The sequence below is a fragment of the Oryctolagus cuniculus genome, chromosome 19, assembly GCF_964237555.1.
Source record: "Oryctolagus cuniculus chromosome 19, mOryCun1.1, whole genome shotgun sequence".
Classification (NCBI taxonomy): Eukaryota; Metazoa; Chordata; class Mammalia; order Lagomorpha; family Leporidae; genus Oryctolagus; species Oryctolagus cuniculus.
In genome coordinates, this window is record NC_091450.1 from 32,831,877 (window position 1) to 32,859,858 (window position 27,982).

At 66.2% G+C, this 27,982-nt stretch overlaps 3 protein-coding genes and 1 long non-coding RNA gene across 13 annotated transcripts; 1 reads left to right on the forward strand and 3 right to left on the reverse strand.

Moving 5' to 3' along the window:
• Nucleotides 1–2,189: 2,189 nt before the first annotated feature.
• On the reverse strand, nucleotides 2,190–2,540 carry LOC127488191 (transmembrane protein 100-like). Its single transcript, XM_051836183.2, has one exon. The coding sequence runs from the start codon at nucleotides 2,538–2,540 to the stop codon at nucleotides 2,190–2,192; it is 351 nt and encodes a 116-aa protein (XP_051692143.2).
• A 2,144-nt stretch (nucleotides 2,541–4,684) lies between these two features.
• TEDC2 (tubulin epsilon and delta complex 2) lies at nucleotides 4,685–6,806 on the reverse strand (the record flags this gene model as incomplete). Its single annotated transcript, XM_070064109.1, has 5 exons — nucleotides 4,685–4,701; nucleotides 5,029–5,329; nucleotides 5,410–5,503; nucleotides 5,988–6,041; nucleotides 6,409–6,806. Coding segments are annotated over 4 exons (666 nt in total), but the record flags the coding sequence as incomplete, so codon positions are not given.
• CCNF (cyclin F) lies at nucleotides 6,654–27,834 on the reverse strand. 4 transcript variants are annotated; one of them, XM_070064108.1, is made up of 19 exons: nucleotides 27,235–27,694; nucleotides 26,315–26,469; nucleotides 24,890–24,996; nucleotides 23,945–24,012; nucleotides 22,939–23,132; nucleotides 22,390–22,443; nucleotides 21,769–21,873; nucleotides 21,471–21,548; nucleotides 17,904–18,055; nucleotides 16,362–16,526; nucleotides 14,992–15,115; nucleotides 14,578–14,758; nucleotides 14,292–14,379; nucleotides 12,261–12,360; nucleotides 11,631–11,758; nucleotides 10,440–10,609; nucleotides 7,189–7,287; nucleotides 6,896–6,966; nucleotides 6,654–6,790 (listed from the first exon to the last, which is right to left on the reverse strand). In XM_070064108.1, the coding sequence occupies exons 1-18, from the start codon at nucleotides 27,674–27,676 to the stop codon at nucleotides 6,902–6,904; spliced, it is 2,475 nt and encodes an 824-aa protein (XP_069920209.1). In that variant the 5' UTR covers nucleotides 27,677–27,694; the 3' UTR covers nucleotides 6,654–6,790; nucleotides 6,896–6,901. The 4 variants fall into 4 exon arrangements, 3 of the variants coding, with proteins under 3 accessions (XP_069920209.1, XP_008250209.2, XP_051692169.1); XM_008251987.4 differs by lacking the exons at nucleotides 6,654–6,790; nucleotides 6,896–6,966; nucleotides 7,189–7,287; nucleotides 27,235–27,694 and adding exons at nucleotides 8,052–9,604; nucleotides 27,714–27,834; XM_051836209.2 differs by lacking the exons at nucleotides 6,654–6,790; nucleotides 6,896–6,966; nucleotides 7,189–7,287 and adding an exon at nucleotides 8,052–9,604.
• On the forward strand, nucleotides 7,491–13,412 carry LOC108176024 (uncharacterized). Of its 7 annotated transcripts, XR_011384466.1 has the most exons (6): nucleotides 7,491–7,686; nucleotides 7,998–8,088; nucleotides 10,833–11,023; nucleotides 11,650–11,987; nucleotides 12,030–12,072; nucleotides 12,200–12,332. It is a non-coding gene; the product is annotated as an uncharacterized lncRNA (long non-coding RNA). The 7 variants fall into 7 exon arrangements; XR_011384464.1 differs by having other exon boundaries at nucleotides 11,650–12,072; XR_011384465.1 differs by lacking the exon at nucleotides 12,200–12,332 and having other exon boundaries at nucleotides 7,492–7,686; nucleotides 12,030–12,131.
• Nucleotides 27,835–27,982: the final 148 nt, after the last annotated feature.

The following is a 27,982-nucleotide window of genomic DNA, read 5'->3' on the forward strand; positions in this document are numbered from 1 at the left end:
AGCTGGACACACTGGAGTCTCCGTGGCAGCCTTGGGACAGCTAACGCATCAGGCCAGCCGTGCCCAGTGGGGTCTGGCCAAGCCTTGCGCTATCTCTCTCTCTTTCTCTCAAAAATTTATTTATTTTATTTGAAAGGCAGAGAGAGAGAGAGAGAGAGAGAGAGATATCTGGTTCATCCCCCCAAAAGATTACAATGGCCAGGGCTGGGCCAGGCCAAAGCCAGGAGCCTGGAGCTCCGTCCGGGTTCCCCACGTGGGTGGTAGGGCCTCATTCTGCTGCTTTCCCAGGCACCTTAGCCGGGAGCTGCATGGCTGGCACTTCCATTTGGACGCTGGTGTTGCCGTACCACAATGCCCGCCCTTTGCCCAAAGTCTTACCCCAGAACGTGGCTGGGTCTCCGAGAGTCTCTGGCCGGCAGTTGGAGCTGGCAGGAGGGAAATGGGAGCTGGGGTGGGCACAGCCCGCCAGGTGGCCCCTTGCATGCTGCAGAGGACTTGTGGAAGGCAGGGGACGTGGGTTGACCCTCTGGAAGTGCCTGGTTACAAGTGGCTCATGCCTCAGCAGGTACGTGCCGGCAAACTGAGGCAGCGGCAGCCACGAGGGCCGGGGAAAGCTGTGGACACACCCACCCAGCTCCTGAGAACCTGTAGGTCGCTGGCAGAGGAGGCCCAGCATCCGAGGGAGGGCTCGGGGTGGGCACCACGCCGGGGCCCGGGGCTGACCGCAGCTCGGGAGTGTCTGTGTAGACAGAGTTGCCAACCTGGTCAGGGCCACAGGTGCCCCAGGACCAACAGGAAGAGGATGGGGGAGAAGCAGAGTCCGCTGCTGGGAGAGTGCCAGGAGACAGAGGAGGGAGGAGGGCCTGACCTCGAGGAGCGAGAACAGCAGGGCGGTGACGGGGGCCCTGGCGGGGCTCCTGGACCATCTAACACGCTCCAGCCGGGCCCACAAACACGAGATGGGGGTGCCACAGGGCCCTGCCCTTCCACTTCACCCCGAGATCTGACCTTACAGCAAGCAGGCCAGCGAGAAGGAGGGGTCTGGCAGGGTGTTTACACTCCACTCTGGCACGGGTCAAGTTCAGAACCAACACCTTCCTAGTGACCCTCTTCCACAGTGAGCTGGGGGGGGGGGCGAGGGGGCTGAGATCCACCCTCTAGGGCAGTGGGGAGGAGCTGGCTGGGACGCTGGGGTCCCACTGGGCCTGAGCGCAGGCCCCAGAGAAACCCAGGCTGCCAGCCCCACAGGACCGCGGCAGCAGCCGCTTTGTCTCCAGCCCAGCGGGCTGGGGTCTCCAGAACGACTGGTGGCCTGCCGGGGGCTCAGCCCTGCTGTTGGAGGTGCAGGTGGGTCAGCAGGGGGGAGGCGCCCCACCCACTGCTCCCCTGGGAGGAGGCTGCGGCTGAGCCCTCTCCCGCACACAGCTGCCTCCAGATGGTGCCAATCACGGAGGCCCTCCCCAAAGACCCCCAGAGGGCGCAGCCACCTGCCCCCAGCCCCTCCCACAATCCCCTTCCCCCACCTGCATCTCCCCAGGGCCCCCACCCCAGTGACAGCTGCGGGCCTGTTGGGGAGAGGGGCAGGGGGGGCTTGCTAGCACCAAGCCCGCAGGGGGCTGGAGGTCGGTCCCTCTTAAAAGGCGAGACTGATCAAAGAATCCCCCGCCCGGCCCCAGGACCCCCGGCCCCTCGAGAGACAGTGCAAGCCACCACTTGTTCGCGTACACTGCACAGACGTTTATTGAGGGACTTCCAAACCAGCGCGGGAGACAGCTCGGGGGAGGCGACATAGCAGGTTGGCCTCCCGCCCACGGGGGTGGTCACGCCCGGTCCACGTCCCTACACCGCCCCCCACCGCGTCTCCCGCGCTCCAGGCGGGACCCCGGTAGCGCGAGGGCTCCCTCCCGCCGCGCGCTCCGCCAGGCCCGCTCTGCGGTCGCCATCAGCTCTGCGCGCCAGAGCAGCACTGGGTGGCTGGGGGCGGGCGAGAGGGGAGGGCGGAGAGAGGGGAAGGCGGCCCGCAGCACCACCTCCCCACCCGGCCGCCTCGGGAGGACCAAGGACTGAAACGGTTTGAGGCGGGGTGTGGGAGGGGGCTTCGACGACCGGCGCGCCAGGCCCTGCCAAGCCGGAGGGGGGCGGCGCCAGGCTCGCCTTGACCTTGCTGGGAGGGGACCTCGCGCGCGGGCTCAGGGCGTCCCCAGCTCCCGCCGCCCGCCGCGCCCAGCCCTCCGCCTGCGCCAGCACAGGAAGGCGGCGGTCAGGAGCCCGAAGCCCCCGCCGAGCGCAGCCAGCGACGCGCCCTGGGCCAAGTCCAGGCGGGGTCCGCGCAGCGAGAAGGTGATGGCCGTGGCGGCTGCGCCAGCCAGTACGGCCAGGGCGCCGAACGGCAGGACGCAGCGAGGCCACGAGCGCCCCGCGCCGCCCGTGGCCAGGAGCAGCGCGCGCAGGGCCCCGAGGGGTTCCGGGAGCGCGGGTCCCGGCGGGGAGGGTGCGGGTGCCGTGGCGGGCTCCGCGGGCCGGGGCCCGGGCACGCTCATGCTGCGGACGCAGTGGCTCAGTGCGGGTTGGAGTGGACACCCACCGCAGCCCCTGCTCGCGTCGGCCACGTCACAGCCTATTGGCCCGGGACGCGGTGACGCCATGGGGGACGCCTGGGAGTTCACCCGCCCCCTCCTCGTTTTGGTGGGCCATCAAAGAGGGTGGGAGTTAATAGGGGGTGCTCCCCTTTGTTTCTGCACCCTTGAATTCGGAACCCCCATCTCCACCCAAGAGGGCCCTTGTGTGTCCACAGGGATGCGATGGACGCCACCAGCGCCCCGGATTGGCCCTGAGACAGAGGAGTTATGGAGTCTGCAACTGCTGGCTCTCATCTGGGCCTGGCCAGAGGGAGGTGGCTGTGCACCTGCTGTCCTGGGAGCTGGCCTCCGGTAGGGGTGGTGGAGAGTAAGGCTAGTGAACCAGTTGCGAGGGGTCTGGGCAGACTGCCCGCTGTGGGACACACTGGGGTGGACGGGCACGAAGGGGGCACCTGGACATAAGCTCTGGCGGCAGCAGGGGAGTGGCTGGCCTGTGGTCCCCTGGGCCGGGTGCTGGCAGCCCAGTCCCTAGGCAGTGGCCAGGGAGCGGGGCCTCCAGTGCAGTGAGGCCCATGGTCTTCCGTGTCCTGCTCTGGGCTCCCAGCAGCCCCCAACCCCGGGCTCCACGTTGGAGGTCAGTTCTGGCCTGCTGAGACTTCACCTCCTGCCGGGGCCAGGGAGCCACCCCAAAGGTGCTTTGCCGCAGCACTCCACCGGCTGGTGGGAGACCTGGTACCACCACCCACCTCCTGGCCCTGTGGGGCAGGGGCTGGGGGCTTTCCTGGTGGCAGGCTCAGTCCACAAGGGCCAGCGGTTCCCTGAGCACCCACCACAGCTCTAGGAACTTGGGGGAAGGCAGCCAGTGTCCCTGTGGGGTGCCCTGGGCCCTCCCCTCATACACAAGGGATGTTCATCTTGACACCAAACAGCAGAGCCGGCAGGTCTGGGCGCAGCGGGATTCACACGCCCGCACTCTGCAGTGGCTTTAATGTCACACAGGCAGCTCTCAGGTCTCCAGTGGGAGCAAACCCAGGTGGCCCGGAAAGGCTCCCAAGGCCCCGGCGAGGAGCCCTGACCACGGGTTTGTGAGGAGGCCACCGCTCACTGGCCCACCCGTGGAGCGCCGCCCGGCGGGCTCCAGCGGCTCTGGGCACCGGGCGCCGGCCTCAGTCAGCCATGTCGTCCCGTAGGATGCTGAAGAAGTGCTCGCCGCCCTCACAGAGCAGGCTGTGCACCGCGCGGCACAGAGCCAGGCAGGGCGGCCCGCGTGCTTCCTGGGCGCTCAGCACCGGCAGCAGCTCGGCCATCAGGACCTGGGGGGCGGGGAGGGCAGCATGAGGCCAAGGTCTCGGGGAGCCCAGCGCTCCCAGCAGGTGGCCTAGGGCGCAGGGCAGGCCCAGGACAGACCCACTCCTCCCCATTAGCCCAGGTCCTCGGGGAGTGGGCAGCACACCCCAGGTCATGGTTGGTGCTTCCCGGGGGGCTGGGCTCTGGGACTACCTTTTGCAAGTGGATCTGCTGGTGCAGCATGGCCACCCGCAGCCTGAGGGCGGCCAGGGTCTGCAGCTCCTGGGGGCTGGAGTAGCAAAGCAGCCGGGGGCTCCAGGTGGGGCCTGCTCTGCCCCCAGAGGGCGACGAGGGCTGGGGGCGCCATCCCGCGAGACACGGCCCTGGAGGCTGTTCCACCACTGCCGAGGCCAGGGGCTGTGTTCTCATGGGGTGGCAGCCAGCCCCTGGCTCCCACACACCCTCTGCCCACCGCTGAGGCCAGGGGCCGTGTCCTCGTGGGGCGGCAGCCAGCCCCTGGCTCCCACACACCCTCTGCCCAGCCCTCTGCCTTGCCTGTCCGCAGGACGAGGTACAGCTGTTCAGGTGCGTGCCTGGTGGACTGGGCCCCCTTTACCCCTCGCATTTCCCACTGTGCTTACACAGGACTTCTGGGGACTTGGTTTTTCACTCTTAAAACTTCACGCCGTTACCCAAGTGTGCGGGATCCTGCCACTCACGTGAGAGACCCGGCTGCAGTTCCTGGCTCCCAGCTCCAGCCTGGCCAAGTCTCGGGTGTTGCGGGCATTTGGAGAGTGAGCCAGCGAACGGAACCTCTCTCTGTTCCTCTGTCACTCTGTCTTTCAAATAAACAAACAAACAAACAAGAACAACCAAAGCCCCCTGAAGCCACTCAGTACCACGAAGGACAGAGCAGCGCTACCCGGCCCACGAGTGACCACCTCCCAGCATGCGTGGCTCTCAACTGCTAAGACGCCAGGACCGGACAAACCAGCACACGCAGCCATGAACCACGTCTGCTGGGTGGGTGGGTGGGGGGGGCTGGGGGGCACAGCCGGGGAGAGGCCAGCACACCGTGCCCCCGGCACGGAAGAGCCCGCCCGCCTCGGGTCCCTGGCAGAGCCGAGCCGAGCCGAGGGCCCGACCCGGGTCTGGGCCTCACCTGCCGGCAGCTCCTGCAGCCTCTGCAGACAGCGCCCCACCATGGCCTGCAGCCCCTCCAGGGTGAGCAGGCAGTGGTACTCCTGCGTCCAGTCAGAGCGGGCTGTGCAAGGGCAGGGAGCGGGTCGGGTCCAGGGCACTCCTGGCCCCTGCCTGCGCCCGGCCGGACCGCGTCAGAGCCCTCACTGACCTGCTGAGATCGCCTCCCACATGTGCAGTCTTATCAGCGCGCAGGCCTTCCGCAGGCGCCGGCCCTCCGCCTCCACCTCCGCGCCACTGGGCCTGGGGCTGGGCCAGCTGGACTGCACGTGGGTCAGGGAACGTCCTCTGCGGCCTGCCCCCCCCCCCCCCCGCCCCGCCCCGGAGAGCCCAGCAAGGATACAGCTGTCTGCATTTTCTGCAGGAACCGGGCTCTGGCAGCGGCGGCGGCACCTGCGGGGTCCCTGGTCTGTGCAGACTCGAGCTGGGCCCACAGGCTGGGGGACACACACGGGTGCCCGGGAACCGGGCAGGGGCGGGTTATTCTAGCCCCCAGAGCTGAGCCTTGGGGGTGGGCAGGGCCGGGGTGGGGTGGGGGCAGAGCTGACCCCCCGAGGAAGTGGGGAGAATTCACGGAAGGAGAAAAGACCCCGTACTGCTGTAAGCGTGTCTGCTTCAGAGGACAGGGCTGGTACTGCAGACCAGGCACAGGGCAACCCGAGGGTGCCATCGCGCTTAACCCCGGCAAGCCCTCTGTGGAGGCGTCCCGCTGCAGTGGCCTCCGGAGGACGGCGACTCGGCCTCACACTCTTCAAGCCTTGTGTGTGTGTGGGGGGGGGGGGGGCTCAGAGCCGGGACTGAAGGTGACCCTCTGAACAGTGACCCGCACAGCAGACCAGCAGGGGCCCCGGGGAAACCCTTGCCCGCGCGGCCCCAGGCTGCTGGCACACCGCGGCCTCCCCTCTGCCCCCACCGTCTCACCGCTGGTTCTGGGACGCCGCCTTCCTGAGGGCCGCGGGCAGCCGCAGCAGCCTCCTGCAGAGAAGCGGGGGTTCGGGGTGGCCCGGCTCGCCGCTCAGAGCCCCATCAGCACGAGGCCTCCCCCACCCCCGCGCTTCCACAGGCTCTGGACCGGGCTTCAGCCCAGCATGGCCTGGGGACAGGGACAGGGCCCCCAGGACCCCTGGGCCGGCCTGGGGGCGGGGCAGGAGGCCAGCCTCCCGCAGGTCAAGTCCAGCCAGCAGCTCCTGAGCCCACACTTGACCAGGCGCTGCCGAGGGCTCCCCGGGCCCGCGTCCTGCTCAGTGCGCTGCTCTCTCACCGGTCCTCAGCCTCCTGCGGCCGGCCGGGATCGGAGCCGGCAAACATGGCCATTCCTCCAGCGAGGGGCTGGGAAACCTACCCCTGCTCCTTCAGCGTGAAGGCTCCCGGGGCCTGAGGGGCAGGCGATGGGGCCACTCGCTGGTCTCTGAGGCCGCGTCCAGGCTCGGTGGCTCGGGCTCTTGTCCCCACACCGGCCCTGTCCCTGCCTGGCAGAGGCCTGAGCTCCGGGTGGTCCGTGGCAGGTGTCCTGGCCTGGCGGACGCCCTTGGCGGGCCCTGGGCCACCTCGGCTGGACCCTGGCGCCGCGGTGCCAGCAGAGGCGGCAGCAGAGCCGGGCGTCAGGCCGGCGGCCTCGCCTCTTCCTCCGGCCCTGCAGACACTTCTTCGCACACGTGCAGCCTTCTCCAGCGCCTGCGTCAAGAGCTCCAGCTCCTTGAGGTCCTGGGGGCTGGGGGTGCGCGCTGCGAAAGCCAAGAGTCATGCAAGGCTCCCTCTCCGCCGGCCCCCAGGAGAGGCCCCTGAGCACATGCCAGGGGCAGCCCGTGAAGGCGGGCGGCCCAGTGTACCTGGGGTCAGGTCCTCTTCGGTAGTTTCTGGCCCCGGAGGTGGATCTGGAGCCCAGGTCCTCGCTGGTTCCCTGCAAAGACGCGGGGAGCCACAGCACGCCCAGGAGTCAGGGCCCGAGGTCCTGCAGCCGAGCCCCGGCCTCGGAGCCGGCAGGGTCCGGGTGCAGGGAGGCGCACTGGAACCCGCGGTTCCAAGGCGGGCGGCTGGGCCAGGCCTCCCGGCCGCGGGGGTGCTCTGTGCGGAACTCTGAGCGTCCAGGGAGAACCGGCCAGGGGCCCCAGGGCCCGCGTACCAGGCCTGCAGCAGCCGCCGGCAGACTCCGAGGCTCCGCTCCTGCTGCTTCTGTCTCTCTGCGCAAGCGTCCAGGGCGCCCTGTAGCTCGGCCACCAGGCTGGGGGCGACACCGACGGCTCAGCGCCCGGGCCGGCCTCGGGCCCCCGCCCGCCCACGCCCGCTCCCTCCCGCGCGTGGGCCTCACCGCTGGGAGCAGCCGGCCGGCAGCATGTCCGCGGCCGCAGCGCCAGCTCTCGGCAATTTGGCGCCCCCGGGAAGTCCCGCCCCTTCCGGCCAGCTGCCCAATCCCAGGCCGAGCCCACGGCCCGCCCCGCCCCCAGGGCTGGCCGCGACTCGGGTGACCGAGGCCTCGCTCCCAGGCTCCTCTCGCTGGCCGCCTGTGGCCCTTTGTCGACTTCGCGTCCTCAAGCCGCCCTCCACAGGGCCAGGCGCGTGAAAGCGAGGATGCTGCACGCGTGGACGCGCTCGGCCTGCACCCGGGGGCGGGTGGTGCCAGGTGGGTCCCCGGAACCCGGGCGAGGCGGCTGGGGGAGCAGGGCCTGGCGGGGGCGTGCAGCGGGGTCACGGGAACCAGGAGCCGCAGGAGCTGCCCCCACGCTGCTGGAAGGGCTGACGGTGCAGGGGCCCCGGGGTGCCGGACATGACCATGAACAACTCATTCAAACCCCTAAGCAGCCAAGGACTCTCGCGGTCAAGGGAGAAGGTGGGGGGGAGGGCCCCCCAGGGGCCGAGTCCAGCGGGTGCGGTCTGTAGTGGGGGCAGGGGCAGGGGCAGGAGGCCCACACCCCGGGCTGGTTCCTTCGGCAGGTGCAGGGCGGCGGCCACCCAGGACGGCAGTGAGACGCACACAGCCCTGTGCCACAGTCATCACGTTTAATCCACACAGCACCCCTGCGAGGTAGGAATCCCTGCCCCTCACAGACGGGGACACAGGCTCACACATGTCCAGGGACACAGCTGCTAGGCCAGGTCGGCCTTGCCCAAGCCCACCCCACCCAGACAGACAGCGGCCGCTGGACACAGGCACACACACGCGGGCACGGGGAAGCACCAGTCTGTACTCCTGGCTTCTGGCTCAGGGCACGCAGAGGACACTGCTGGCCACGTGGCTCCTTCTACACGGGGACAGAATCATGACAGCAGGCGGGACGCAGTCAGTGGTCAGCCCGGCCTTTCAGGTTCCCAGGCCTCCTCTTTCGGCTGCAACTTCCAAGGCTCTCTTGCCGGCTGGCAGCCAAGGACAGGGGACAGCTTGCATTCCACGGGAACACGGCAGAGCCACGGCCGCAGGCAGGCAGGGCTCCCAGGGCCCTGCTGCTCTGCCTCTGGGCTCCCTCCAAGAACGACAAATTCCTTTAAAAAATGCTTTTCCGGCTAAAACCTTTGAGTCCAGAGCGAGGGCCCGGAGTCGGTTTTCAGTCGAGTCCTCATTTTTTTCTTCTCATTCACGGTTTTTTCTTCTTGGAGGAAGAAGGGAGTAGAGACGTAAAAATGGAAAAAGAATGGCCCAAAAATCAGTGCGAGATGTGCCCACGGCCACCACTGGTGAGGACAGCCCTTCCGAGGGAGGGCAGACTTCAGGAGGGGCCAGGCTGGGGGCGGCACAGCCCGGGAGGGGGCAGGCGGCCATCAGCTCCCCTCAGCAGCCCGAGGCCAAACACGCGGGCAGGGACCAGGCTGCGCCAGGCTCTCGGCGGCTGAGCCTGGCAGCTGTTGGCTCCGGCACGGGGCTCAGAGGGGCTGGGAGACGGTGGACACAGGGGTCTGGACAGACAGGCTCATGGTGTGCGTGACTGCTGTGAGGCCGAACCTTCCAAAGCAGCAGACCCCGGCTGTCCACTCCCCCGGGGCTCCTGGAGGAAGGGCCCCCGTACCCGTGGGCCACGGGCTCTGCTCCCGCGCATGGCCTGCAGGCCAGCCCCCCTCAGTAGTCAGGCACCCAGCAAGGCACTGGCGAGCTCACAGCCGCAGGAAGCCCAGGTTCATGTCCTCGTCCTCGTCCTCCTCACTGTGCGCCGACCGGTTCTTCCGCTTCACCTGCGGCCGGGGAACGCTGCCCTCCGGGGGGCTCGGGGGCCGACACTGTAAACATGACTTCCTGGCCTGATGGTGGCAAGGCTGTGTGTGCGGGCTGCTGCCCGGGGACGGCACTGAGGTAGATGGGGGCGCGGCCCCCGAGCTGGTGGGGCTCGCGCTGCTGACGGAGGAGTACCCTGAGGTCGTGATGTCCTTGCCCGGCGCGGTCCTGCTGCGGGCGTGGGGCTCGGGCCCTGCGGAGGGAGCTGCCAGGGTGCCCGGCGCCCGGCGCCCCGTGGCCTCTGGAGAGGCCTCCTCATCACTCGACGCCTGGCAGCAGTGCTGCTCTGGGTCCAGGCAGACCACGGTGACGTCCAGGATGCCACTGGGAGCCGTCACTGTGGGAAATGTCGGGGCAGGAGAGGTCACACCACAGCTGGGGCGTGGGGTGGGGGCAGGTCCCGGCTCTCAGCCAGCAGGCGGACCCCATGCCAAATGCGCTGCCCCACCTGTGTCAGCCCCTGCACCGCTCGCCTCTGCGTAACGTGGACAAGCTGCCTGCCGACTCTGGGCAGTGGCGGGTGACAACAAATGGCCACCTCACCTAACCACTGGTGGACACAAAACTGAAAATCCACAGGAACTCACCTGCCGGGAGGTAGAGCCCACGGCACAGCAGGGCTCATGTACACAAGCACACATCTCAGAAACATTCTAGAAAGATTTTACTGGGTACAGCAGGTTAAGCTGCCGCCCGTGACGTGGCATCCCACGTGAGCGCCAGTTTGTGTCCCAGCTGCTCCACTTCCGACTCAGCTCAGTGCTAACACACCTGGGAAAGCAGCGGAAGATGGCCCAAGGACTGGGCCCCCGCACCCACGTGGGAGACCTGGATGGAGCTCAGGCTCCTGGCTTTGGCTTGGCCCTTGCGGGAATTTGGGGTGAACGAGCAGATGGAAGATATCTGTCACCCCTGTGACTTCCAAGTGTGTCTTTAATTTAAAGGATCTTATGAACTCCAGGCAGGGAGTTCTGTCCCCACCCCGGAGAGGGTCTACCGATATGCCTGCCTGTAGCATATATGTAGACACTGGCCGTCCTAAGGCCTCCCTCTCCCTACTGCCGCCACCCCGCACTGGTGTTCAGGGGCTCTGCCCTCATGCCTCCCTGTGTCTGGCCCCAGCCTGGCCCCAGGCTCAGCCCTCTGCACACCCCCTCCCCGGTGACACTCACCGTCGCCCTCCTTCTCGCCCTCGCTCTCCTGGTCACCCTCGTAGCCAGAACAGCAGTCCAGGCTCCAGTCCAGGAAGCTGCCCAGCAGTGTCTCCTCCTGGCTGGACAGCTCTGCAGTGGGGGTGGTGACAAAGCTGCCCCTGTCCTCCTGCAGGCTGTTCTCACGCTTCCTGTAGCGGGGGACAGCCCAGGAGGCCTGGTCAGAGGCGGCAGTGTCGGGGGCCCACCCAGTCCTCCGCACCTGCACACCCTGGGCTCATGGCCATGTGCTCCCGAGAGGTTTGTGGGTAGAATGGGTGGAAGGCCTCGAGGGCAGGGGCTCGGCTGGGGGAAGGGCGATTTGGAGAAAACCGAGCCTGGGGCAGGGTGTGAACCTGGCCCACTGTGCTGCAGGACCCCACAAAACCACTCGGCCCCTCTGGAAGCTGGGAGGACGATGGCACTGTCGGGTGCCGAGAACAGGAGCTGCAGGCCAGCCACGCTTGGCAAAGGCGGCACCAGGTCTCCCTGGGAACGGACAGGAGGAGAGCAGGCAGACACAGGCGCACATGGGCAGCCCAGGAACCCCCTCCCGGAGTGCATGCGTGAGTACGTGTGAGTGCGTGCACATGTGTGCGTGTGTGCTGGGGGTCTCAGCCTGCGTGTAGTCAGCTTGGGAGGGGCCCAGTGCAGGGAGGCCTCCCATGCTTCCCAGGGAGGAAGGGGGAGCAGCACGCGGGCGTCTGCTGCCAGGGCCCGTGCCCCAGAAACCAGCTGTGGAGGTGGCCTTGCACGGCCCTGTGTGTGACAAGGGTGACAAACCACCCAGGGCCTGCCCACAGCAGCTCACGGGTGCGTGCGGGGAGTCAGAGGCCCTGCTCACGTGGGCTTTGCAGGATCAGTGGGAGTTCTTCAGGGCGGACAGGATGGGGGGGCTTATCCCAGGAGGCACAGCAGGGACACGGAGGCCGGACTGAGGGCCGCGGGGCAGTGGTGCGAGGGAAGGGGGTGGCGCAGTGCCATGGTCAGCTCAGCTTTGCCTGGCCAGCGAGAGGCAGCACAGAGAACGGGAGCCACCGGGGGAGGGCGGTCATCAGGAGGATGGCCCGACCCAGGCTGCCTGGCTTGAGCCCACAAACCCCCTCTGGGGGCCGCAGCGTGGCTGAGGGGCACAGGCCAGTCTACAGCACAGCCCCGGCCCGGAGCACTCACCGTTTGGTTCTCCTCCCAGACGGAGAGCTGAGGAAGGCGTGGATGTCTCCCGCGCTGACCAAGGACGCGGGCTCCGGGCTTTCCTGCTTCACGCCCAGGGCTGCACACAACTGGCTGTAGCTCAGCACCTGGGGGCCCGAGGCAGGGAGTGGAGAGGAGCCCACAGGCCGATGAGGCCCCCGACACCCAGGTGAGCGGGACAAGGCTCCTCCCTCTGGCCCCCGACACTCAGGTGAGCGGGAGGAGGCTCCTCCCCCTGGCCCCAGACACCCAGGTGAGCGGGAGGAGGCTCCTCCCCCTGGCCCCCAGACACCCAGGTGAGCGGGAGGAGGCTCCTCCCTGACCCCTGACACCCAGGTGAGCGGGAGGAGGCTCCTCCCCCTGGTCCCAGACACCCAGGTGAGTGGGAGGAGGCTCCTCCCCCTGGCCCCCAGACACCCAGGTGAGCGGGACAAGGCTCCTCCCCCTGGCCCCCCGACACCCAGGTGAGCAGGAGGAGGCTCCTCCCTCTGGCCCCCGACACCCAGGTGAGCGGGAGGAGGCTCCTCCCTCTGGCCCCCGACACCCAGGTGAGCGGGAGGAGGCTCCTCCCCCTGGCCCCCCGACACCCAGGTGAGCAGGAGGAGGCACCTCTTCCTGGCTGATCTCCTCGTAGCGCTTGTCTTCGAATCGCTGCTTCACCGCCGTCAGGGAGACTTGCCGGTAGTCCTTGGGGGCGTCGTCGTGGAAGCTGGAAACGGGCATGGAGGCAGACTCGTGAGCTCCCCACCCTGTCTTTTTTTTTTTTTTTTTTTTTGACAGGCAGAGTGGACAGTGAGAGAGACAGAGAAAGGTCTTCCTTTGCCGTTGGTTCACCCTCCAATGGCCACCACGGCTGGCGCGCTGCGGCTGGCGCACCGTGCTGATCCGAAGGCAGGAGCCAGGTGCTTCTCCTGGTCTCCCATGGGGTGCAGGGCCCAAGCACTTGGGCCATCCTCCACTGCACTCCCTGGCCACAGCAGAGAGCTGTCCTAGAAGAGGGGCAACTGGGACAGAATCCGGCGCCCCGACTGGGACTAGAACCCAGTGTGCCAGCGCCGCAAGGCGGAGGATTAGCCTATTGAGCTGCGGCGCTGGCCCCCACCCTGTCTTTAGCCTCAACTCACTGACGTGGAGGGGACAACACTTTCAGAGCCATCCCAGCCATAACAGGACATGCTGGGGAATAGTCTGGCGGTCCCCCCAACAACGGGCAGACGGCTCCCACGTGCCCAGCGTCCCCCCAGCAACGGGCAAATGGCTCCCACGTGCCCAGCGTCCCCCCAACAACGGGCAGACGGCCTCCACGTGCCCAGTGGTCTCTCCCACTCTCGAGTGCAGTGGATGGATGGGTGGGTCACCGAAGGCAATGTGGCCACACACCGGGATGTTATCCAGTCACATGCCACAACACGGATGAAGCAACGCATGATGGCAAGAGAAAGCAGTCAGACACAGGCCACGGACGGGGACTCCTTGGTATGGAACGCCGGCATAGGCAGATCCAGCGGCAGGAAGATTGATTACCAAGGGCCAAGGAAGCCGGAGTGAACCAAGCCTGGGGTTTCTTTCTGGGGGGTTGGGGTGGGGGTGCATGTGTGTATGTATGTGTATGTGTGTGTGTGTGTGTGTGTGTGTGTGTGTGAGAGAAAATGTACTAAAATTCACTGGTGGTGGTTACAGGACTCTGTATCTTAAAAGCTTACTATTAGACACTTTTTAAAAGTACGGTTCCTGAATAAAACCTTCCAGTTTCTCTTTGAACGCTGCCATGCAACGCTTTTGGTGTCCACTTGTTCCGGGGGTGAGCGGGGTGGGGGGGACAGACACGCTGCCCCTTGATCCTCACCCCCTTCCTCATCTGCCCGCTACAGAGGAGCCTGGCAGTTCAGGAGAAAAGAGCGGGAAAAGCCCAAGGCAGTGGGTCCCCCGACCGGATGGACCAAAGAGGGGGCTGGCTGCAGGGTGCTGCCATCCTGGAAGCCGGAGACAAGGCTCCGGTCAGCACAAGGGCAAGGGAGGTGCCCACAGGTGGCCAGGCGGCCACCCACGCCCAAGGCCCTGATCCCTCTGTGGGAGTGTGAACTTCCGTGTGTCAGGAAGTTCACCAGACCCAAGAGCTGCCTGGCTCCAGGGGTGACAGAGGCAGACATTCTGCGGTCACCAAATGCAGCCCACAGGCGGAGCCAGCGAGCGAGCGGGCGTCTGCTCAGACACCGGGGACGGGCCGGAGGGAGGCTCAGTGGGACAGTCTGGGGCAGCAGGGCAGAGGCAGCACCAGGCCACGGACCCCAGGGTGGTGAGGGGGACCCCAGAGGGAGGGGCACTAAGCAGCAGGAGGAGCAGAGAGGCTGAGAGGAAGGCGAGGGAAATGGCCGCAGCCGGAACCAACTCAGCACCAGGCAGTCCCTGCCCCGGCCCCTGCTGTTCCCAGCTCACTGCTCCACTAACGGCCCCGGCCCCGGCCCCGGCCCTGGCCCCGGCCGGTCCGCACTCAGGCTAGGAACAGCTGTGCCCTCTGCCTGTGGCCCGATGCTCTCGTACCCTGCCCCAGCTGTTGTGGGCAGGGGAGGCTGGCACCCGCCGTGGCATCCGAGGCTCCCCCTGCCCTGGCGTCTGGCGGGAGGGTTTGTGTAGACTCACCACTTCTTATGAAGGCTCAGGACGCAGGGCATGAGGTCTTCGTAGGAGAACCCAGTGAAGTCCCACAGCCGAGTGGGCCAAGGCTGTGCTGGGGAGGGAGGGAGGGAAGCAGGCTGGAAACGAGGGCCGGCATGATGGCCGCCTGACCACTGCCACCCCACAGCTCTGACAGCTCCGTCCCACACTCCCGGAAAGCTGCAGTCCCTTGAAGTGGCTCTGGGGCCTCTGCCCCCCCGGCGACGCCTGCGGTCCGCTCTGGTGTCTCCCCTCCCCTCGGAGCACTCACCCTGCCCATGTACCAGTCTGGCCAGCAGCAGGGCCGCGGCGGCCAGGTGGGCCGGGGCGTAGGCGGACAGGCTGGTGTGCAGCAGCGACAGCTCGCACAGGAAGCTGCACAGGTGCTGGGTCCTGGGCGCCATGGGCACCAGCGTCAGCAGGACCTCTTTGTAGTCGACCACCGTGGGGATCTGCAGAGGCGGGTAGTGGGCATGAGGGCTCCGTGTTGGAGGGTCCCTCCCTCTCACGCTATGGGGGGTCTAGGGTTGGCCCAACGACGTTCACACCGCTCCGGGCGTGGCAGAGCAGCTGCCGCCTCTGGGTCCCCGAGGACTCGTGGAGCAAGGGATGCTGGGTCCCCCGCCCCTCCCGCAGCCTCAGACCCAGTAACGTGGATTTCAAAGGACACGGCGCCGGCACTCACTCGAATCTTCCCCTCCAGGGTGGAGACGATCTCCCCCATCATCCGCACCAGGTCCTCGTACTTGTAGGTGTTGTCCGTGAGCCACACGGCCTCCCGGATCGTCAGGATCTCCTTGCTGACGAACCTGCAGCGCACAGGTGGGGGCTCAGCCCTCAGCCTACTTTTTGGGGCAGGGGCGAGGCCTGGGGCCTTTGGACGCCTCCAGGTCAGCGGGGAGGGTTGGCTTTAGCGGCAGGAGGAGGTTACACCGGACTTGTTGCCTGTGGCCAGCGGGGGGGTGGGGGGAATCTAAAGGGAGACGGTGCTGGAACGAGCATTAGAGCCACCAGGCACAGGCAGAGGTGGTCAGTGCGGCCATTGGGCCCTCTGCCCCCAACAACCCTGGGGACAAGGGCTGGCCCCGCCGTGTGACAGCGACTATCAAGCGATTTAAGCCCTGGAGGTGGAGCACTCTTGGGACCAGGACTTGGAAGAGGGCTGAAGAAGTGCCCGGCCGGGTGCCCGAGGCAGCAGACACCCTGTTCTCTACCAGCTCCCCGCATCGGCCATCAGGGAGCACGCTGCCCCCAGGGCCCGGAGGACTCCTTCCCCAGCCGGGGCAGGCCGTGTCCCGAACTCTGCAGTCTGCACGTTCGTCATGGGTTGGCAGAGGATGGGAGGGGCTGGTGTGTAGGGACAGGCCTACACGCGGGCAGAGGCAGCCGCTGCGGAGAGGGAAGGCGGGGCATCCCGGCCCTAAAGACATTTCTAAGCAGTTAGTTTCCCACTGGGAGTCGGCCGGCGGCCCGGTCACGTGGTCTTGGGCCATCAGACACAGGACTGTGGAGGCTGCACCTGTCCAGCTGCAGGTGGTGGGCACACCCACGGCTGGGTCCATTCACAAGCTCACCGGGGAGTGCTCTGCTCACTGACCTGGAACCCGCGTCCCCCCCACCGGATGTGCTGCTGCTTTGAGCAGCTAGACTACACGTCCCCTGTGACCCAGCTTAGGGGTGAAGCAGAGACACCTGTAGGTGTCACAGGGCCGGGGGGGCTCCTGCGGTAGGACAGGGCCAGACCACAAGCCATGACCTCATGAAACGGAAGCCCAACCCCGTGAGCCTAGCCGGGACCTCTGCGTCTGGGCAGACGGCGGCTCAGAGGCAGGCAGGTTTGAGCGGTGTCACCCCAGCACTGAGACGCCGTGAGGCGGTTCTCCGTTCGGACTCCGAGAACACGGGCAGGTGGTGGGTGCCCTCGGGGGTTGGGGAAGCATGATCCAGTCACACCCCAGTGAGCCCCCGGGAGGCAGGCGCCCTGCAGGACAGCACCACTCGGGCTCACGCTGTCAGTACGGGAGGTTCGGGTCCCCTGCGGCCGGGGGTCCTCACCGCGTGCAGATGACCATGCAAGCGATGCCCAGCAGCTGCAGCCGATAGCGCGGCACCACCCGCCTCCGCAGGTACCGGTCCACACACTCCACCGTGAGGTGCAGGCACAGGCTCGTGAAGTCCTTCATGGTGGCGACCTCGACCAGCCAGTCAATCAGAATGTACCTGTGGGCAGAGGGCCGGCACCGCGCTACACCAGAGCCCTCCAACCATCCCCACCTCATCTCTGCTGGGCTCCAGGGACGAGTGGGTGGGAGTGCCGGCCCCCACCCCACACGCCCTGCATCTCCAGCTGTGTTCCTGGGAGGCGGGGGGGGGGGGGCTAGCACAGGAGGGTGCTCACACACACAAACGCCTGGGGCCTCATCCTAGCACAAAGGGAACAGCCCCCCCCCCCCCCCCCCCCGCCTCTCCCAGCACTGGACGGGTCTGACTCTCGGGTAGGGGCAGGCGGGGGCTGGCTCACAGGTCCCAGGACCAGAGAGAAACCGCTCAAAGGCAGAACGAGCGCTGACTGTCAGGCAGACCCCGACCGCCCCTTCCCCTCACTCGGGCGAGACGGCTCTCACCCAGGGCATTTGCTGCGCAGTTTCCCAACAGCACAGAGCCAGGAAGGAGAGGAAGGGCTCTTGAGCTTCCCAACCCCCCCCCCCTCCGACGGACAGCCCAGGCCCGAGGCCCGCGCCTCTCCACCAGGCGGCCAGGGCGGAGGCAGAATGCCGCGTGCACCCCGGAGCCGGCGGACCGTCTCTTACAGCAGGGAGGCCTGCGCCAGCAGAGAGCAGCGCTGCCGAGGGCAGGATTCAGCCGGGCACAGCAGGCCGGCGGCCGAGGTGGCGCGCTGCAGGGTGGAGCAGACAGCCTCTCTGCACCCCCGGGACGGGCACCGGGCCACGGCCTGAGGGGCAAACCAGTCACCACTGCCAACAGACCAGGGAGCGCCTCTGAGCAGGGACTTCAGCAGTTTAATCACCTGACTTCTACAACCAGGACACTGCCTCGTTGACACGGCTACATTTGCGCTGCACGGCAGCCCGAGGGTGAGGAGGCGGGTTCCTGCCCAGACGGGCGACCGCGTGCCGGCCATCGCCTGCTGCAGGGCTGGACCCAGGCTTTCCCTCCGCAAATCCAGGTGATCTAAAGCTCATGAGCTTCAGGAGCCAGCACTGTCCACTTGACCCTCTACCAGGTCCTGTTCACACTGGCCCAGTGTACAAGCGTGTTACTGCCAACCTCAGAGGACACTCCTTGGCCGTCCCAGAGGGCACAGCTCCCTGGGTGCGGCCTGGCCCCAGCAGCCACTGGCCCGCACAGAGCACGCCCATGCCCCTGACCGTGGTCACAAGCAAGGCTGTGTCCCAGCTTCAGGAACTGCACGGCCGGCTCTCCCAGGGCGTTCACCACGGTTTAACGTGTTAGAGATGACGAGACAGCCACGTTCGGCACTTTCTTCCTCAGATTCCGGAAAACTTAGGAACTTCGTGTGATGTGAGCAGTGGGGCTGGTGGGCGGCCAGCCGGGCGCCCCCGCCCAGAGCCTCACCTCATGGTGTCGTTGAGCCCCCTCTGCACGGAGAACACCTGCTGCTTGCCGACGGCCTGGGACGCCTGGAACAGCTGGCACACGGTCTCCGCGGACCCCCTGGCTTCCAGCCCCAGCTGGTTCCCATTTGCACAGGCTTTGGCTAAGGCCAGCTGAGGAGGGAAAGACAGTGAGTGGAAGCAGTGGCCGTTCTGAGGTTTCCCACGGGCCCTGGGCTGTCAGGTGACCACTGGCACACGCTCTCGTCCACCTCAACACAAACCTCCCGGCCTTCTAGACAGGTGGCTAAGACCTTGATTACTACTCTGATTTAAGTAACACACATAGCTCTCAAACGCTATTTATCCGAGAAGCAGAGACACAGAGAGAGACCAGACTAGAGCTGGACACGGCCCAGGCGTGCCCCACCCCCACGGGGAGCAGCCGCTGTCCCTGGCGCCAGCACCACTGCCTCCCAGGGTCTGCGTCCGCAGGAGGCTGGGACTGAGAGCGCAGCAGGGCACCCAAGCCAGGTTCTCCATGGCACGCACGCGTCTCGACCGCTGGGCCGCGTGCCTGGGGTCAGCAGAGAAGTGTCGGCTGCCCCTGGCGGGCACAGGGCCTCAGCCAGTTTAAGTCTTCGCCTGCGCTGTGCAACACTGCTCACCCACCAGGGATGGTTTCACACTCCAAGAGTGGCCAGGAGCTGAATGGGGGCTCACTGGGGCTGCCGTTAAAACCCGGGCCTCTGTGGGACCGCGAGCAAATGGTGCCAGGGGCTACCTTGTGGCCCCTCGGTCTCCTCCACCACGTGGTGGTCGGCACTCCCCACCACCTCCTGGACGAAAACGTTCGGGAAAACACCCATGTCCACACTGGATGCCTACCAACGCCCCTTCCTGTCCTTACTCCGTGAGAACACAGCGCGACTGTTTGCATCGCACGCGGTCCCAAGTACCCTGGAGATGAGGCCGGGCACACAGGACGTGCAGACAGCCACTGTCACCCACGAGGCACTCGAGCACCCCGCACGTCCGCATTGGAGGTGGGTCCTGGAGCCAGCTCCCAGGATGCCGCGGGCAGCGCTGCTTCCTCCCGGGCTGCTCACCCGTCAGCTTCGTGACGAGCACACGTGCACCTCCGTCCACCTCACAGAAATGCCCGGGCTTCCTATGCTGCCAGGCGTGTGTGGCACGGCCAGGGACACCCACACCTCCTGTCGGAGCGCCTGCTTCAGGTCCTGGCTACTCTGCACTATTTTTTCTTTAATTTAAAGGCACTTACAACAGAGAGAGCTTCCATCTGCTGTTAAAGCGTCCGAATGGCCGCACAGGCCAGGGCTGGGCCAGGACAAAGCCAGGAGCTTGGAGCTGCATTTGGGTCTCCCAGGTGGGTGCAGGGACCTAAGCACTCAGTCACCTCCCACTGCCCTTCCAGGACCACCAGCGGGGAGCTGGGCCTCGAACCCAGGCTCAGAGGAGACGCCAGCCATGCAGGAAGCAGCTGCACTGTCACCCAACGGCCCCTCACTCTGCACTTTCGAGCCAGCTTCCTGCTGGTGCACGTGGGAAACCCAGGTGGGGTTCCGGGTTCCTGGGTCCTGGCTCCAATCTGGCCCGGTCTCACTACTGAGGCATTCGGGGAGTGAGGCCGCAGATAAGCATTCTCCAGCGGCTCTTCGTTCAGTGTCTCGTTGAGCTTCTCTGTGCAGCCTTTTCGGTAGCTGAACCTCGCTCCTCACACCGCGAGTCCGCAGAAGCGGCTGTGGCGGGTTCTTGCCACACGTGCCACGTACTCTGTCGGAGGCTGTGCTAGCTCTCACATCCACTGACGGGGGCATTTAGTCTACATCTCTGCCAGCAGAAACTATCCTTAGAAGCACGCACGGTGGGGAGGCGGTCACACCTCTTGGGATGCACACAGCCGTCTCCGGGTGCCTGGGTTTGGATCTCGTCTCCACTGCATTCCGCCCTTCTGCCTTTGAACCCCGGGAGGCGGCGGGGGTGGGCCCCGCCACCCACACAGACCTGGAGTGAGCTCAGGCTCAGGCCTCGACCTGGCCCGGCCCTGGCAGCTGTGGGGACTTGGGCAGGCGATCGGGGTGGGAGCCCTGTTTCTCTGCCTTCAAACAAGCAAACAATCCACAAGGAGGGCAGGCACTTGCTTGACACCTGCAACCTCTGGCAGAGCCAGGGTCTGCCTCAGCTCTGCCAGACACCTCAGGAGGCAGCAAGTAGCAGGGTGCCTGGCGTCCACATGCAGACCCCGGCTTCAGCCTGGCCCAACCCCAGCTGTGGCAGGAGTCTGGGGAGTGGCCCAGCAGATGGGAGATCTCTGTGTCTCTGCCTTTCAAATAAACACAATAAAAACCAGGAAAAGAACCAGTTTCTACAGGGGCAGCATTTAGCCTGGAGCTAAGATGCCTGCATCCTGGGGCCGGCACTGTGGAATAGCAGGTAAAGCTGCCAGCTGTCGTGCCGGCATCCCAAATGGGCGTCGGTTCAAGTCCCGGCTGCTCCACTTCTGATCCAGCTCTCTGCTACGGCCTGGGAAAGCAGAAGACGGCCCAAGTCCTTGGGCCCCTGCATCCGCGTGGGAGACCTGGAAGAAGCTCCTGGCTCCTGGCTTCAGATTGGCACAGCTCTGGCCATTGCGGCCATTTGCAAGGTGAACCAGCAGATGGAAGACCTCTCTCTCTCTCTCTTTGCCTCTTCCTCTCTCTGTGTAACTCTGACTTTTAAATAAATAAATAAATCTTAAAAATAAAATTAAGGTGCCTGCATCCCTTTCCCAACTCCAACTCCGCTCCCTGCTAACGCAGACCCAGGGAGGCGCCGCCCACAGAGACCCGGACTGAGCTCCTAGGCCCCCGGTCCTGGCTGCATTCCGTGCCACCATGCACCTCTGAACGGTGAACAGATGAATGAGAGCTCTCTCTCTGCCTCTGGAAATTAAATAAAAACTCTATTTTCAGGGTTGGCTAGCTCTCAGAAACACAAAGCTGTAGACATAAAGGGTAACTTCCCCACGTGCTACGTGCAGAGGACCTCAGTTAACGGCACACTCTGGACGGCAGAAGGCGGAGCGGCTGCACTCACGGAGCAGCTGTGTTCGCGCCTTCTGGAGAGCCCCACGGGGCCTCTGAATGTCTCGGGGTCCTTCAGCTCGGGCTGGAGCTCCGCTGGTCACCGTGCTGCCGACCTCTGGAACAGGACAGCCAGCACCGAGCCGCGCCGGGGCTTGTCCACCCACCTGCGGCTTCCGCCTCCCTTCCCCAGTGTTTGCAGGGTGGGCGGCAAGAATGTGCTCTGAGGTTCGCCCTGAACTGTGACTGCTTCACGGCTGTAGGGGCGGGGGTCGGGCGAACACAGCCACAACCCTGGGTTTCCTGGTCCTGAGGCTAGGTGACGTGGTGAGCACGGCGCAGCGGGAACAGGACCCTGCGCTGCCCACTGCCAGGCCGGCTGTGGGCAGTGAGCGGGTGTGGCCCAGAGAAGGAAGGCGCTGCGGGCTTAGAGCCTGGGCGCACAGGGGCGCCAGCCCGCGGCGTCTCCTGCCCCAGGCCGCAGACGAAGGCACCAGCCTCACCTGTGCTTCCCAGCAGCCTTTGGCGGCACAGTCCCTGAGTTTCCGAAAGCTGTGGAGGCACCGGCCAGGGTCAGACATCTGTCAACAGAAGTCACGGAACCGTGAAGCGCTGTCCTAGGAGCAACCCGGAACCCTCTCGGGGCGCTGCCACGTCCCCAACACCCAGACGGCTCCCCACCGCGCTGGCCTCCGGGACGGTAGCTGCCCTAGAGGCCAGGAGCGGTGGCCTAGTCCCAGGGCAGGGCGGAGGCCGTGCCCCTGGCCACCACGACGCCTCCCCACAGACCCGGCCACTCACGTCTGCTCTCCGGTCGCTTTCCCAGAGGAGGTACGAGCTGGCCAGGCAGCCCTGGAGAGCCGACTCCTCAAAGAGGGCGCGAGCCTGCTGCTGCTTCTCTTCGTCCTGGAACAACCGAGCGGCGGATTCCCAGTCCTGCACCGCGTGTGCCGCTCTGCAGCCCCCACCCACCGCCTCACCCAGAAACAGACCCCACAGCCAAGGGAAGCGCACTGAGGTCCCGGGCCACCCCAAGACCCGCCTCCCTGCCTGCTGCCAAAGGAACTGTGCCACACCGCCCAGAGGGTGGAGCCGCAGGCCCCTGGCTGCTCCAGCTCCTGGCTCTGCCCCTGGCAGCCACCATCTTCCCTAAGCCGGCTGCAGGGGGGCTCACGGATCCCAGAGGAAGCGGAGCATGGGTCCCACGGAGGCCACCAGACGGCAGCAGCACGGGGAGCTCAGCTCCTCCCCGGCCACTCGGCCACGCCCCTCCCCCACTGCTGCCCAGGAGCTGCCCAGCTCCGTGGGTCTCCTGGGTGGACTGGGCTTCCGTGTTGACCTCGGGCCTGGATGCCCTCTCGTTCTGCCGGCCACGGACGCGTCAGACACGGCAAAGGCCGGTGCAGTGGCCACTTCACTCACCTCGAACAGACTGAGCACTCTCCCCACGCAGTGCAGGATGGACGCCCTGTGAGTCTGCAAAGAGAAGAGACGGGGTGGGTGCTGGGCCCAGCAGCCACGACGCCCACGTCCCTCACGGGAGTGCCTGGGTTCAAGTCTCGGCTCTGGGTCTCATTCCAGCTTCCCGCTAACACACACACCCCGGGAGGCAACGGTGAGGGTCCCCTGCCACCCACGTGGGAGACCCGGGCTGAGCTCCTGGCTCTAGGCTTCGGCCTGGACCAGCACCAGCAGTTGTGCGCGTGTGCAGAGTACACACATGACTAGGGCCTCTCGCAGATAAACACAACTTACACTGTTCTATCAAAGGAGGAGGACAGAGAGGCCTGTGTGGACCATACCCCACATTCTATCAAAGGAGGAGGACAGAGAGGCCTCTGCGGACCACACCCAGGTCCCCCCACCTGGCACTGGGGCCAGCACAGCTGACAGCCCCCACATCCTGCACCGCCCTCTGCCTTAGGCTCCGGGCTTCCCGTGGCCCGCGGGTCCCAGGCTGCCAGCACTTACTCTCTGCAGCTGGCATTCCGCCCTGAGGCTTTCGTGAACCACGGCCTTGCAGCAGCTGCCAGACACGGACCACGGCGGGCGGATGAAGAGCCAGATGAAGGGAGCGGCGCCCACGTTCAGGCGCTCGGCCAGGCTGAAGAAGTGCGAGGCCTTCAGGCCGTTCACTTCCGCGCGGGCCTCATCGGACACGGACACTGTGGACAGAACACCCCGGCCATGTCTCCGGGGACAGGGCGCGCAAAGTCCTCCGGAGCCACCACACGTGGCAGGAACGAGGGTCGAGGAACCTCCACGCCGCCCCCTCCTCCTCCCCTGCTCCCTCAGGGGTCCAGAAGCCTCAATTCTGAAGATCAGGGAAAAGCGCCCCCTGCAGGTGGCAAGCCCATCTTCCAGGGTCTTCCCAGGGAGGACCCAGGGGCCGGGACAGTGGCGGTGGCTGTGCAATTCTGCTAAACCCGCTGGACTGCACCCTGCAAGGTGTGGGGACCGCTGCTGCTGGGAGTGGGGCAATGGGCGGGGCGCGCCCAGCCCGCCTGCTGCAGGGACCCTCAGCGAGACCCCAGAACTCTCAGAAGCAGCAGGACAGCTGGCTGCACCCTAGTCCTTAGTGTCCTGGGCTCACTTCCTGGGTGGGCAGGGACTGGTCAAGAGAAGGCTGCACAGGGCCTGAGAGGGGCGCGCCTGGCCTCCGGGGGTGAAGGAGTCCAGGCAGAGGCCGGCCTCGACCGGCTTCCCACTTCAGCTGCAGACACCTGGGTGCCATGGACGCCTCCGCCCCAGAGCACAGAGCAGACGGCTGAGGACAGGCGCCTCGGTGTTGGCGGCCAGAGGGCAGGGAGCCCGGGGAAGGCGGTGTGCCCGGGCCGCTCACCAACATGACAGCAGGTGGCCCTGGGCACAGGCTCCCGAGAGGAGAGCGAGGGACACCCCGGCCGCAGCAGGGACGCGGCTCAGCCGGGCGTGTCCCTCACACGCACCCCACGTGGCGGCACCGGGCGGCACTTACGGCCTTCGTTGTAGAGGTAGGCGATGCCCAGCTTCACGGCAGCCTCGAAGTTGCCCTTGTCGGCAGCCCTGCAACAGGAACACACGGCATCCAGCTGTAGCTAGACCTGCCGTCCCCTCCCCAACAGTCACGTATCAGCCTACGGCAGACGGACGTTGAGAACACAGGACCACATGTATGCAGACGTCTGGGACAGGCAAATCCAGACACACAGAGCTGACTAGGAGGCGGCCTGGGCTTCGGGGATGGCTGAGGAGAGGGGCCGCGAGTGTCCACGGGGCAGGGGGCTGCCCTGCAGTCAGACAGGGGCGCTGCGCAGCCGGGGGATGAACTCCGGAGTGCACGGCAACCGAGTCAGGACACCGCCCAGCTGTGGTCCCCTAGTCTGTCACAACAAGGCAGCTCCAGGGTGGCCCCTGGCCAAGTGGACAGTGGGCCCGGTGCGGACACTTGGTTGACGGGAGCCCCGGGGCGGCCCCAGCCCATGAGGACAGTGGGCCCGGTGCGGACACTTGGTTGATGGGTGCCCCAGGGCGGCCCCAGCCCGTGAGGACAGTGGGCTGGGTGCTGATACTTGGTTGACGGGAGCCCAGGTGGACACTGGGCCCAGTGCGGACACTGGCGAGGGGATGGTGAGCGGGCAGAATCAGCAGTGAGTAAAACCCATTAAGACTGAATCACATGGCTCTGACTTTAGGAAAAGACCTAAACATCTCAGCACGCAGACGACTTGTGTTGTCACGTGGGAGCGAGTCGACGGCCTCGGAGGACGCTCAGGGAGTGCAGGAGGCGGGGCCCGGGACAAGGGGCCTGACGGGGGCCGTCTACAGCTTTCGGTCACCCCGCAAGGTAATGGGAGGGCAAACAGCGGCAGGACAGCTCCTGCGTCAGATCCTGGACCAGAGCGGGGCCGGGGCAGGACAGGGAGCCGTTCTCAGGGGATACCTTTCAAAGAGTTGCAGGTTCTTAGGGGAAGGCCACAGCTCCTGGAAGCTGGCACACGCCCACACACTGGCGTGGTTGTCCACCAGGTCCCTCAGGTGGGAGTGCACCTGCAGAACACGGGAGCAAAGGGCGGACGCCTGAGGGACAGCCTGAAAGCCCACCTCCCGGGGCACTTTCTTTTTTTTTAAAGATACATTTACTGGAGAGGCAGAATGACGGCGGGGTGGTGGGAGGGAAGGACCTGGGGAGAGAGATCCTCCATCCGCTGGTTCATTCACAAAAGCCAGGCCAAAGTCGAGAGCCGGGAACGCCACCTGGGACTCGCACGTGGGTGGCAGAGGCCCACGCACTGGAGCTGGGAGCCGGGAAGCAGGATTCCGAGACAGGGACTGACCCTGCCACACAGCGCCTGCCCCGGAGGCTCCTGGGATTCGGATGCAGACAGATGTGTGGTCTCTGTCTCCCTCCTGATCCAGGTAAGGAAGGAACTAGGCTGTGCATAAAAGTGACCGCTGCTTTGAACAAAGGGCCCAGAAACGAGCTTCCCCGAGGGCCTGGAGGGGCAGGGACAGGGTCCTACAAGTGGGGCGTGGACCCCTCAGCTGGCACTCGGACACGGGGTGCCGGCCGACGTGTCCCACGCGGCAGCTTCGCTTGCTGCGCTACAACGCAGGCCCCACATCTTATTTCCTGAGCAACGGCCATCTTACTGGCAGGAGGGTATTTTCTGTTAGAATGACGACGGACGAGTCACGCTTGCCGTGCCGTCACTGCCATCGGAACATCGTCACGCATCTACTGAGGACGTCCAGTTTCCACGGTCCTCCCTTGGCAGCAAAGTGTCGTCCTGACATTTAAGAACACGAGGCCTGGGCCCGAGTGTGGGACAGCGGGAGCAGGCGCCCCCTGCAGCCGGCACCCACACAGGCACCTGTTCAAATGCCGGCTGCTCCACTTCCCATCCAGCTCCCTGCTAACGGCCTGGGAAAGCAGTGGAGGATGGCCCAAGTCCTTGGAGCCCCTGCATCCATGTGGGAGACCGGGAAGAAGCTCCTGGCTTTGGTCTGGCCTAGCCTTGGCCATTGCGGCCACTGGGGAGTGAACCAGCAGATGGAAGATCTCCCTCTCCCTAGAATAAACCCAGGGATTAAAATGTGGACGCCCCACACTGGGGCACCTGGGTTACTGCTCGCTCCTGACCGCAGCTTCCCGCCAGCGCACACCGGTGATGGCTCCAGGGCTTTGGTTCTTGCCACGTACATGGGAGGCCAGGGCTGAGTACTTGGCTCCTGGCTGCAGCCTGGCCCAGTTCAGGCCACTGCGGGCATTTGGGAAGTAAACCAGAGGATGGGCGCTTTCTTACATTAAAACGAAAAGGAAGAAAAGAAAACGCTGACCCCGATCCGGGATGCCGGTGGGACTTACGGCTCGGACGGCCAGGATGTCGCCGACGGAGAGCCATTTCAGGATGTGAAAGAGCGCGTCTTCGGGCAGGCTCAGGATGGAGAGGTTCCGGGGCCGCCTCCGCGTTCTGCGCTTGGCAGGGTGGCAGAAGCACTTGGCACAGCGACAGTGGACCACTGCGGGGAGGACCACAAGGCTCGGTGAGCCGGCCGCACTGACTCCCCGTCCAGCGCGCAGGATGCCAGCACCGCCGACCACCTCATGCGGCCGGACGTCCGACCCGTATAGGAGGCGCGTGGCAGGCGCTGGGAAACCTTCGATCCGGGCCCACGGGACCGCCGGGTGTGGGGAAGGCAGCTGCGGCCCAGGGCGGTTTTCACCCCAGGGAAGCTCCCGGGGCCCTGGCTGGGGCTTTGCCTCTCTTCGCACACTGGGCTACCGGGCATGCGTAACACGGGTCGTCCGGCTTCAACAGCCAGGTTTCCGAGCCCGAATCAGGAGGGCAGCCCCTCACAGAGGCAGAGCCAGGAGGCCAGGCCAGGACATGTCAAGCCGGCTCTGCAGAGGCCAGCGCTGTCTGCCCCCCGCCACCCCCGCATCCTCTGTAAATGACAGAGCTCAGGGCCACAAGGATCCCACACAAAACCCGACCCACGCCCACGCAGCCACCACGGGCCGGCGGGGCTGCCACCTGGGCAGGTGAGCGGTCTCCCCACGGCCGGTCGGCCCAGCCTCCGCCCCGCAGCCCCCTCCTCACTCCGAGCAGAGGAGGCGACTCCGCATTTCCCAGGAAATCGCGAGGGTCCGCACGAACGTCAAGACCCTGCCTCTCCTGCGAACTCGCGTTTTCCTGCCCATCCTCCTCCCTTCCACAGCTCCCCGGCCACCCCCAGCCCCTCTGGCGCAGGGTCTCCCCGCCAGCGCTGGAGCCAGGCGCGCACCGGCGGACGAACTCCCAGGAACCACACGGACTCCACCACTCAGAACGCTCCCTCCTTCACTTGTCTTAGGACTGACACTCGGCGACGCTCCCGGGTCACCGGAATCGCAGCTCACGTCCAGCCAGGACGCTCCTCCACGGCGCCGGGCCCGGCGCAGCCGAGCGAGAGCCGCCAGGTGCGCGGCGCCAGGTGCGCGGCCAAGGCGCGAGCTCCCCGCGCAGACCGCACCGCTGCGTGCGACCACGCGCGCCCCCGCCTCCAACGGCAGCCACGCGCAGTCCCCGCACCGGCGACACGGATCGTCGGCACCGCCGCTCCCGGGGCTCAGGGCAGGGATCGCAGCCGCCGGCCGGGGCGCGGGCGCACCGCGGGCATTTAAACCGCGCGTCCCGGACGCGGGCGAGCTGGAGGCTGCGAGCGCCTGTGACGCCCCCCTCCTCATCCCAGGTAGAAGGGGTTCGGGGCCGCCCCGCACTCACCGCCGCCGCTCCCCATCGCCCCGCTCGTGCCGCGGTTACCCCGAGCCCGCCCGCGAGCGCCCGCGCTCGGCTCCTGCGCGCCGGCCGCCCCGCGCAGGCGCAGATGGCGCCGCACCGCCCGCCCTCGTTTTCAAACGCGCCCGGCGCTCCCATTGGCCGCGCCGCGGGGCCCCGCTCACCCCGCCCAATTGGCCGGGCCGGGACGCGAATTCGAACGCTGGCCGTTGATTGGCGGAGCCCGCACGCCCGCCCCGCCCCCTGGGTCCCGG

Coding starts and splice junctions, on each gene's coding strand:
- CCNF (XM_051836209.2), bottom strand. CDS start 27,676: ATGAGGAGGGGGGCGTCACAGGCGCTCGCAGCCTCCAGCTCGCCCGCG. Junction 22,444..22,938: donor CGGAATGCCAGCTGCAGAGA/GTAAGTGCTGGC, acceptor TTCTCTTTGCAG/ACTCACAGGGCGTCCATCCT. Junction 10,610..11,630: donor TCTGGGAGGAGAACCAAACG/GTGAGTGCTCCG, acceptor CCCCCGCTACAG/GAAGCGTGAGAACAGCCTGC.
- LOC127488191 (XM_051836183.2), bottom strand. CDS start 2,540: ATGAGCGTGCCCGGGCCCCGGCCCGCGGAGCCCGCCACGGCACCCGCA.